Below are 12,044 nucleotides of genomic sequence, written 5' to 3' on the forward strand. Positions count from 1 at the left end.
ATAATCAAGAGAAAGATTCTTCGATGGATAGTAAGTAACAGTTAGATGCCATTTCACAGTAGAATGGTCATACACAGTGAGTATTGTTTATACTGTTAACCAGATAAGATAGTATACTCTTTCACAGAAGGCTAGAAAAAGGGATTTTGATGGTTTCTAGCATAAATAACTGATAAACGTCTTGAGTAGATAGGTTTCACTCTGTACCTACACCTGTATACATGTGACAAAATACCACGTGGGTACACCATAAATATGTGTGACTTTTATGCTTTAATAGGTTAAAAATAACTAGTCCCTTTCCCCACCATGGATCTCTCCCCAGAACAGAAAGGGACACGGAGCCTATTCTGCTCTTTGTTGAGACAGCGGGGCCCCAAGTGATCTCACTGACTTGACCACTGCAAGCTCTCAGTAGACGTGTTCTTACCCACAGAATCCTGAAGGTGAGATGAGAAAAGACACAGCATGGAACTGAAATTAACTTGGAGGAGGGGGGTAAAATAAGACAAAACAGAAAACAAACACAAAGCAGCAGACACCTACACTCCAGTCCAGAGTCGCTCTGGGCTCCTTCGCTGGACCGTTTGCCACAGGAAGACCAAGAGGATGTGCAGGAGCCAGATGCTGGAGGCCTGTCCGGGAGATGGCTTTCCTGTAGCAAGAAAATAAATAAATAAATAAATAAATAAATAAATAAATAAATAAATAAATAAATAAATAAATAAATAAATGCATACAGACAGACACGCATACATGCATACACATGACACACGGACAGGAGACTCTTGTAAAGAGCTCACCACCCCCTATTGGATAGACTCTGTAACAGAGCAGGCTGAGCGAGTCTCTAGCATCTGATGTCCTTCACAACTGTGGTGAGATACGCCTGTACTGTGATAGACAGGAACAAATTCCCCCACATCAGAGAGCTTTGAGGAAGCTGTTCTATACGAGGACCACAGAGCTAGAAGCTGAAAGCGTCACTTCTGTTCAGGGTGGAGGGCAAGAGTGAAGCCTCGCCACTTACAGAGAAAAGAATGGTGGGTACTTATGACACTTGGCAAGTCATTCTTGTTGTCACAGATGAACTAGAAGCAACACCTTCTCCTGCAACCCCACTACCCAACACAGCAGAGAAGTCTGGTTAGCAAGAAAGTCTCTTACTCCCTTCTTCTGAGAGCACTTTCCTTCCTTCTTGCTGAGGATCACAGCACTGTCCATTCAGCTGAGCTCTCTTAATGTGAAAAGGCTGATTCGCATCTGCCAAGAAACAGCCCACACTTCTTCAGCCACCCCTCAACCCAAGCAGGGGAACCCTCAGCAAGGAGCAGAGGGAAGCAACAAGGGGCACAGACACTTTGAAGGCCCTCAAGGCAGAGCCTCTGAGGCATAGGTGTTTATAACAGAAAAGACGAGGGGCTAGGAGCAGACAGGGAAGGATGTGTTATGTCCTCAAGAGCAGGGAATGCTTTTCATATTCACTGACCTATCCAGACTCCACCTACGGATGAACTGGTAATGTTAGGCAAGAAGAGTAGTTCTCCTCTCTCTCTCTCTCTCTCTCTCTCTCTCTCTCTCTCTCTCTCTCTCTCGTGTGTGTGTGTGTGTGTGTGTGTGTGTGTGTGTGTGTGTGTGTGTCTCAGAGCTCTCAGCAGGTGGCCCAATCTCTGTGTTTCTTTTAGTGTCTCTTGGAATCCTGTCCAGGAAGGTCCAAAAACAGGTCTTCAGAAGTTGGAAATTATCACAACCAACTTGTGGCAGCGTTGCCAACGAGGCTTCAGGCAACACATTAGCTCTGCATAGTTCCCCAGACGCATCAGAGGGGTGGAACTCTTGATAGAAGACAGTCCAATCAGTGTCCCCTTTCCTATGTTCTCCAAGATAGGTCGTTAACAACATCACCTTTGGAGCTTCATGACAAAGTACATCCCATACCCTCCAGCCATATTCTTATGAGAGGACCAGTGGCTAGGTGTGGTGACTGAGGCCTAGAATCCCAGAATTAGTGCAGGAAGTGGGGATCTAAAGAGAGAAAGTCCAAGGCCATTCTGGGCTACACAGAAAGACCCTGGCTTGGAAAAGAAAAGGTAAGTGGACATTTGAAGGTGCTAAATACCCTAAGACAGCCCAACTAATACAACAAGAAACAAAGGGACAAGGAGAGAAGAGATGGGGAGAGAATCTTCTGAGGAAATCCTTCTCTCACAAAGGTTTTCCTCCCATATTGAGGGCCTTCCTCTGCCACAGTTCTTAGGGGTTTTCTCTACCTTCAAAGTCCTCCCCATTAACGCTAAACCTGTTCTCACCATTAAAACAAAACAGAACAAAAGAAACAAACAAAAACCCCATGGCTTTGTAGATTCAGAAACCATAGGTTCTACCTTTAGGTCTTCAAGTCTCCACAAACTAAATTTAAGTTCTTAAAACGTTCCATAGCAAAAGGCTGAGATAGATGGATTATCATTCCAAAGCCTGCATGGACTACATGACAACTTTGAGGCTAGTTTGGACAACTTAATCAGAATCACAATGTCACTATATGTGAAAATCTCTGGTTAAAATATTATTGGGGGTAAGAGGAGAGGATGAAGGGAGGACAGGAAGAAGGGAAGGAGGGAGGGAGAAGAGAGGAAAGGAGGAGGGAGGGAGATAGGGAGAAAGGGGGAGGAAAGTGAAAAAAACCCTTGGGCTTAGACTTGATACACATACACACACACACACACACACACACACACACACACACACACGCACGCACGCACGCACGCACGCACGCACAAAAACCAAGTCTTTCAGAGTTTCACAAACTATCTTAGAAAGTTGTGGTTAGACAAAAGAGGAAACAAGATAGAAAGGGGAAAGGAGATTAAGGAGTCAAGAAGGACGAGGAGGAGAGAGGAGAAGGAGGAAGGACGGAGAGGAGGAAGGAGGAAGGAGGAGAAGGAAAAGAAATAAAATTCCATTGTCAGGTCTTGGTTGAAACTACTGAACAAGTGAGTCTGCTCCTGGGCACCTGTGGACTGTGACAGCCTAAGTCTCCTCACCCTTCATAACTAGGAACCAACACCTGACCCAGCAGCAAACTACCCAAAGTATGGAATCAGGACACAAGGCATCCATACAATCAGAACCTTGTTGTGCTTTGAGGGATCCAGATAGTTCTTCCCTGGAACTCCCATCAAAGCATGTCCTTTTCTAGCCTGTGAACAGAGGAACCCAGGTCTTTTGTTTATTTCTTATTTATTCCCCATTATGGACACGAATTAAAGGCAGATTTTGTGATATTAATAGAAGATACATAAAACACCGAATAGAAAAATTATAACTAGAAAATATCGGGGTATGAAAAGCCCTTCTGATTTTGGCTTTCCACTCTTTGAAACAGCGGAACATCACTTTTTCTAATAGCTCATCCATGAGTGGATATGTTCCTTCAAAGACAAATTTCATTATATCTGAGACCTCAACTAAAATCAGAGTGCGTTCCTTTCCTATTTACATCTGTCATGGTGATAGAAGATGATATGAAGCTCTAGCAGAATTTGCTGTGTGGATAGAAAGGGTGAGAGCAGCAGTTTTAGATACAATTTGCTCTAATTAAACAATAAATGGGAGTTCAACGTCACATCCATCTTCCTGCTCAGAATTCTCCCAAATGCACACAGACTGCAAAGCGTGAAATGCCAACGGTTCTATTAACTTCCCATCACTTTGTGGGGAATGAATATTCTCACAAGAGCATGTCTGAAAAAAATGTGATATTAACTGTGAAATAAATATAAAAAGAAAATACTTCATAATTCGGTTTCCAAAGCATAAAGTCACGTTAATGTCAATTACCTGACGGGAAAGACCAAGAACACATTTCAAGTACAAAAGTCACCATACATCTTAAATGGCATTCTATTATTGCCTTCCCTTCATTCAGTAAAGACTATAAACTCCTAAAGGACAGGACTTCATTCATCCACTAATTTTGTTACATCTGGCCCAGAGCTAGACTCTGCAAATATTCAATAAATGCCTTCTGAATTAACGAATGAACTTGACCAAGAAGCTAAGCAAAACAGCTTGCTGATTTGATCAGGTCTTGAGAAATCCACTTAGAATGATTTGAATAATGTCCCAAGCTTTATAACTCAGAGATGTTCTTTGCTGAGAGAGTCCAAAATCCTTCAAAGCAGTTCTTTAAAAGTAAATGCAGCTGGGCATGGTGGCACAGGCCAGGGTTTTAATCCCAGCCACAAAAGGTGAAGGCAGAGGTTGGAGAAGGGTACATTCATAGCCAACTTAGACTGTGTACACAGGGAGACTCTTCTGAACACCAATAGACAGGCAGGCAGGCAGGCAGGCAGGCAGGCAGGCAGGCAGACAGACAGACAGACAGACAGACAGACAGACAGACAGACAGACAGACAGACAGACGTGGATGAGATAGAATCCAGCTTTCAATTCAGGCCTACTGGTACTTGCTTATAACCCTTGCATTGGGGAAGTAGAGGTGGGAGGATAGCCAAGTCAAGGTTATCTAAGACCTGAACCAAACCATCTCATAAGAAAAGAAAGAAGGGAGGGAAGGAAGGAAGGAAGAAGAGAGGGAGGGAATGAGAAGGGAACAAGGAAGGGGAAAGGGAAGAGTGGGGACTAAAAAGTAAGTAGCCAAGAAAAAAGAGCTAACCTCAGAACTACCAAAACAGCCCCGCTTCTTGGTATGAGGTTAGCACTGGATTGGCGTCCCACTGTCCTGTTTATAAAGGATCTATGAAAGTGATCATTTTTTTTAGACAAGGTCTCACATTGTACCCCTGGCTAGCTGACTTGCCCGAAATTACTAAGTAGACTAGGATGGCATAACAACCATAGATCCTTTTGCCCCTGCATCCCAAGTACCACCACCTCTGGCAAGGGTACTAATAGTTTTTTAATGGAGTCACTCAAAGAAATGTGTAGCATAAATACTCTTCATAAAAATAATCTTTTAAAATACACAGGAAGACACGCAAGACTGATTACTCAGACACGATACCCTCGTGAGATCCATTTCTAAATTTCAATCTGCTCTCCTTTTGACTGATATGACTCTCAGAGGAAACCCATTCACACCACTCTCTGGGAGTCTAATTCATGAGGATGAAACTCCTGTGTATGGAATGAGGAAATGTCAGAGAATGGAGAGTGTGGTTTGTCCAGGACATCTAAAGACTAGGAGGAAAATGTCATCTCAACATTCTAGAAAGGGGTCGGCTATCTAAAAGTTACTCTGTTCCTCGGACACATTCCCCAAGTGCCTCAACAGACATCCTGTGGACAGACAGACAGACTGGTAGTGCAGCTCAGTAGGAGAGTACTTGTGTAGTATGTGAGGCTCTGAGTTCAATGCCAGTACCCCCAAACAGACATAAAGAAATGTGTGTGTGTGTGTGTGTGTGTGTGTGTGTGTGATGCTTTTCTTCATGTCACGTAGACCCTATCTGCTTTTATCCAAGGCAAACCAAACTGATTCTCAATTAATATGAACAAACAGCCTGAAATGCTAATAAGTCCACACAGTGAGAACCAGTTCGAAGCCTCATACAAATGTAAATATTCCACCGGTGATTTTATGTAGGGAAACAAACTGTGTGGTTACCTGAGCCAAAGTCTTACTCTATGCTGCATATGAATTCAAGGTAGTTTTTGACGATTTTAAATGCACGTCAACATCTTCAAGGATGTAATTATTATTGGAAAAAAAGGTGGAGCTTAAGTTTCATGAATTCAATCAGAAAATCACTTCTGCATTGAACCATCAAAGCAATATACTTGTAGATCTGGACCTTGGTACTCTGTGGTGATTTATTTCAAACAGTAAGACTGAGATGCTAAACTCTTCTTGCCCACTGTGGAGTTTGAGCTGGTCCCCTTGAAAGTCTTTCAGAAGGCTGGGCATAGCTCAGTGGTAGAATAAACATGTAACCTAGCCCGTGTAGGGCCCTGGATCCAGTCCTCAGTACAAGAAGGAGTAGATGGGAGGGAAAAGGAGGAGGAGCAGGAGGAGCAGGAGGAGCAGGAGGAGGAGGAGCAGGAGGAGCAGGAGGAGGAGGAGGAGGAGGACTGGGGAGAGGAGGAAGGGGAGGAGGAGAAGGACTGGGGGAGGAGGAGGGCAGGGGGAGGAGGAGGGGGAGGAGGAGCAGGAGGAGCAGGAGGAGGACTGGGAAGAGGAGGAAGGGGAGGAGGAGGAGGACTGGGGAGAGGAGGAAGGGGAGGAGGAGGAGGACTGGGGAGAGGAGGAAGGGGAGGAGGAGGAGGAACAGAAAGAAAATACAGGCTTCTAAGCACTTCTAATGTGTCCCCAGCTGAGAACCACAGTTATGGAGCTGCAGGCTTAGATTACTGTGCCTGCTAAAGTGACTGGGCCTATTTCCTATTCATTCTATATTTCTATATTGTCCATATAGAATTTTCTGTATTCATTCATGTATTCATTCAACCAGCAAGGCATTTGTATCTATTTTATGCTAAGCACTGCCCTAAATGTGTGCATTCATGAATGAATTACACTGACCTAAGTTACTGCCTGTGAAAGGCTCACAAAACATATTTTACCACATTTTCAATCATTTTACATGTCTTATGGATCCTTTACAACAGTGAGGCAGGGACTTTCATTATCCCTAATTTGGAGTAAGAACACTTAAGCTACCTGCCCAAGGTCATACGCACAGGAAGAGAGCCACACCAGAACCAGAGAATTTAACATCTTCCTGTGAATGCTTTGTCCTGTTACACAATTCCACACTTTCATAGGACCCCGGCAGCACACATATTCATAGGAAATGACTACAAAGCCAGCCCTTTCTATACTTCTAGTTGTCTTAATTACACATGACCTACCACCACAATAAGAATACAAGTTTCACAAGGAAGAGGGTGTTATTAGAAGGTACAGATTAAGAGCAGTCCTTGAAATATAGGAAATAGACAATTAATTCTATCTATACCCATAGATCAGTGCCTCAGTCAGCTCTCATCAGAAAGGCTGCCTCTCGCTGTAGATGAGAAGGACCACAGAGACCCACAACTAAATAATGTGAGTGAAACTTTGGGGCAATCAGTCCTTAGTGGGATGTCTTCTTCATGGCTTTCCTACCAAGGCTCATTGGTCTATAGAAGAGGGGACAGAAAGACTGTAAGAGTCAGAAGTGGTGGATGATTCCAAGGATACAGCACCCTCCAGACAAAGCAAGACTGATACACACATGGATACATAGAGTCTGACACACACAAGACCTGCATGGGATCAAACCAGACAAAATTCCAGCAATGAGAAGAAGTGGACACAAAGACGCCCTGCTCCCAACCAAGAAGCTATTTGCAACTGATAGTTTCAAAGAAAAGGAATATCAGTTTTATTCCAAAAGATTGTCACTGCATATATCAGGGGCACTGCAGGGCAGGCCCCAAGCTCAGGAACAGGGCATCAGCACAGAATGGACTCCATTTTGGGGGCACCTTTGTTAATTTGTGGCTTATTAGATGTTTGTTCTGATTTTTTATTTTCTGATTTTTGAGACTTTTGTTTCTGAGGGAGAGGGAAAGAGAGAGTAGGGTATGTGAAGTTGGGTGGAAAGGTAGGAAGGGTTATGAGACAAGTTGGGGAAGAGAAAGTATATGATCAAAATATATGACATTTTTAAAGAAAAGAAGTGCAAAAATAATATTTAGAGAACAAAAAAGATGACAATTCACCTTAACAATAGGCAAATCTTAACCTTTTTAGCTTCAATTTTCATATGTGCAAAGACGTGTGTTTGTATTCATATATACAATGTATATCTATACATACATATACATTGTGATAGGTATTCCTGGTTGTCAACTTGACCACATCTAGAATGAACTACAATTCAGAAATGGAGGTCATGCCTGTGTTCTTGGGGCTGGAAGACACAGGCTTCTGATTCAGATCCTGACATAGGATTTAACAAGCTTTTGGTTCATATCTTGAAGCATAGTGGCCATGAAAAGGTTAGGATAAGACAAGGTAGTACACACCTTTAATCCCAGCATGAAAACACCAGAAGCAATGTGTGATCATAGTTACTATAATGGGCAACATAGACAAAACCATGTTTTGTTCTTACTGGTATAGATACTTACACTGGTTATGCATTTGCCTTTTCTGCATGCAGTGCTCGTGCCAAAACTACCATCCATGGACTTACAGAATGCCTTATCCACTGTTACAGTTTTCCACACAATAGTGCTTCTGACCAACGAACTCTTCATAGCCAGAGAAGTGTGACAGTGGACACATGATCAAGGAATCCACTGGTCTTACCATGTTCACCATCCCAAAGCAACTGGTCTGATAGAAAGATGGAATGGCTTTTTGAAGTTATAGCACCAATTATGTGGCAGCAGCATGAAGTGCTGGGGCAGGTTCTTCAGAAGGCAGTATATGCTTTGAATCAGCATCTGGGATACGGCAATGTCTATGTCTGTGTATCATCTCTGTGTGCCTCTGTGTGTCTCTGTGTCTCTATGTCTCTATGTCTCTATGTCTCTAAGTCTGTCAGTTTCTCCTATAGCCAGAATCCACTGGTCCAGTAATCAAGGGGTGGAAAAAGGAATAGTTCCACTCACTATCACTCCTTCTGACCCAATAGGGAAATTTTTGCTTCCTATCCCTGCAACCCTAAGTTCTGCTGGCCTGAAATTTTGGTTCTAGATGAGAGGAGTTTTCCTGCAAGGAGACACAACAAACATCTCATTGCACTGGAAGCTCAGACTTCCCCCTGGGCTTCTAATGCTCTTAAACCAACAGGCTGAGAAAGGAATAACATTGTTAGGGATAATAGATCCAGATTACCATGGGGAAACTGGATTGCCTCTCCACAATGGAGGTCAGAAGGATTATGTCCAGAGTGCAGGAGATCCCTTAGGGCATCTATTAGTACTACCATATCCTGTTATTAAAGTTAATGGGGAACTACAATAGCCTAATCCAAGCAGGATGACAAAGAAGGCAGACTCATCAGGAAGAAGGTATGGGTCACTCCTTTAGGAAAAGAGCCAAGACCTGCTAAGGTACTTGCAGAGAGAGGAGGAAATTCAGAATGGGTAATCGAGGTAGGTAGTTATAAATAAGGCCATGTGACCAGTTACAGAAACAAGGATTATAAATAGTAAGAATGCTTCTGTTTATTTTGTTAGGAACAACAATTTCTTCCAATGTCTTTAACATCAATTAAGAGACTATCAATTGATATTTAAGTTGAGATACTAAAAGAATGTTCCCAAGGGACACTGACCTTTTCTAAATTTACAATGTGTTTGCAATTGTACAAGAGATAGCTATATCATGTTGGATGTATTTATGACCTGGTAATTATTTCATATGGACATGAGATATAATTTGTGTCAAGTTGAAAAGGCATGGATTGTGATGGTTACTCCTGATGTCAACTTGACTACATCTGGAAGGAATGACAATCCCGAAATGGAGGGCCTACCTGTGGTCCAGATGTTCAGGCTAGAAGACACTGGCTTCTGACCTGGATCTTACCATAGGATGACACCTGCTTTTGATGCAGATCTTGAGGCATAATGGCTATGAAAAGCTTAGGGCCAGGCAAGGTAGTACAGGCCTTTAATCCCAAGAAACTGAAGCAAGCAGATCTCTAAGTTCAAGGTCAGACTGTGACACAGAAAGTTCCAAATCCAGGCATGGTAGTATACACCTTTAATCTGAGCCACACCTGTTAAAGGCCTACATAAGGGCATTGGTAGAAGAAAGACTCATTTTTTCTTCAACTACTTAAACATTTACTTGCCAGCACATGTTAGGACCTACTTCTTCACAATTCCAGCTTATACAGAAGACCAGCTGAAACACCCAGCTTCATGGGACTGAACAACTACTAGACTCTTAAACTGCCCAATGTTAGGTTAGTTGGACTGCAGACTGTAAACCATTATAGTAAATTCCCTTAATATATAGAGACATTCCATAACTTCTGTGACACTAGAGAGCCCTGACTAATACATACACAAATGCACACATATCCATATACATGCAAACAATAAAACAAGCATGGCCAAGTCAGAGTACAGTGAAGATAATTCTTTATGTTGCAGAATGCTAGCACATAGGATATTCAATAGTATATCTGCTACTGCTACTGGCATTATTACATTTTCAATGCTCTAGCTATGGCTAGGCACACGGTAATCTCTGGGTAAGCATGTCCTCTTTTTATTGCTTTCAAATATTCTAAGTCCCCTGGACCCTTCAAGTCCCTCAATAGAGATCAGACAGGTCTCCAGTGCATGTCAGGGAGTTCAAAGGCAGCTATTCAATCAGAAATTTCTTCAGGTTGGGGAGTAATTCTCTAGTTGTCTACAAAATAATTCCTTTGCCCTAAGCTGTCTGTCTTACTCGGACATCCCTCTCCCCTCAGACTAATTCAACATTTCGAAAATAAACAAGCAAGCCAAATGATATGGGCTTTATTTGTGGCACTGTATTTTATGTAAATGAGCACAACAGAAGAGCGATTTAAGAGAAAAGTGTTTAAATTTATAACAATGGACTCACTATGAAACGCAAGTGCTACTGCTAGATGAGAACTACCTCCCATGGGGAGCTCATCTTAACCACATCCTTAAAGCAACCTTGGCATGACGGAGAGTGTGATAATAAACTTCCTTGTAAAGAGAAGATTTCTTAGCTAAAACCCTCTCAGGAGTTAATGGCCTTTCCTCTTTAAAGAATTATTTAAAGAGAGAAAAGTTATCTTCCAGCATAACAAACAAATAGTGATACATCGGGCTAATTTGTGCCCCTTGCCCAATTTCTTGTATAGAAGTCCTAGTGTGCAGTACCTCAGAGTCTGGCCTTTCATGAAGAATAGGTCTTTAGAGAGAGGGCTAGGTTTAAATGAGCTCCTCGGAATGGACACCTGATGCACTGGAACTGGTGTCATCATGAAAAATGGAAAGATCACACAGACTCACACTTAAAGGAAAAGCTACATGGAAGATGGCAGTCAAGAGGAAGGTGGTGAGATTACAAAGCCAGGACAGCTAGAGATGACCAGCAGCCGGCCAGTGGCTGGGAGAGAGTCTTAACCCAAATGCTCCCTCATAGTCTCAGCAAGTTGGGCTCAGGCACACAGCAAGTTCCTAATGTCTGGGCTATTCAGTTTGTGCAGGGGGCCTAGCAAACCGCCAGCTGTCAAAACTAGACCCCAAGCTCACAGTGAACACAATGGATGCGGCAAACCTCATATCTCTGATTTATTTTTCCTGTTGCCCCACGAAGCTCCCAGTATCATCTTATCAGAGTTCTACCTCAGAAAACAATGATATTGAAAGACAAGACACTTTCTAATGAAAGCGCAAGGTAAAAGACAATTTTCTCATACAAGCCTCAGAAAATCTGACAAAGGTTTAAATAACTCATTGGTAAAACAAGAAACAGATTCAATGGAAATTCAATAAACAGATACGAAATTAAAAATCCTACAAGGAAAGGGGTATCTAGGAAGACTGAGCTAAAAGTGAGAGGTGATTACTTAGTACAGGCTTCAAAGATTGCAATTTGGGAGGCTTGGAAAATGCTGGCCATGCAACATGGAGACCTGAGGTTGGATCCACAAGCACCCTTATAAAAGACGAGGAACAGCAGCGCATGCCCTGGAACACTGGTACTTCGAAGAAAGAGACAAGAGGAGCCCTCACACTGGCTGACTAGCTGACTACTTCATCAGTGAGCTCCTGGTTAAGTAAGAAGTCATGTCTGAAAAAGGTGGAGAGCAACTGACACCCAGTATCAACCTCTAGCTCCACACGCACATGCACATGTACACACGTACATGTACACACACACATACACACCATGAAGACATACCCACACAAACACACGCAAATATTTAAAAAGAGATTATGCCTTCTGTGATGTTAGCTTCTCTTTTATTCTATAGAAATGTAACATCTCAACAAGCCAACTGCTAAATTTATAGGAACAAGGTCATCAGCCCCTCTATCTGTTTCCACTTAAT

At 42.6% G+C, this 12,044-nt stretch overlaps 1 protein-coding gene across 12 annotated transcripts in view; it reads right to left on the minus strand.

The window, feature by feature from the left end:
* Dgki (diacylglycerol kinase, iota) overlaps nt 1-12,044 on the minus strand; it is a 461,894-nt gene that overhangs the window by 308,349 nt on the left and 141,501 nt on the right. For all 12 annotated transcript variants that reach the window (XM_039108368.2, XM_039108367.2, XM_039108371.2 and 9 more), the window contains exon 2: nt 547-655. In XM_039108368.2, the coding sequence (XP_038964296.1) occupies nt 547-655 (109 nt within the window). The remainder of the gene's footprint in view (nt 1-546; nt 656-12,044) is intronic.

The sequence above is a fragment of the Rattus norvegicus genome, chromosome 4 (genome assembly GCF_036323735.1).
Source record: "Rattus norvegicus strain BN/NHsdMcwi chromosome 4, GRCr8, whole genome shotgun sequence".
Lineage (NCBI taxonomy): Eukaryota > Metazoa > Chordata > Mammalia > Rodentia > Muridae > Rattus > Rattus norvegicus.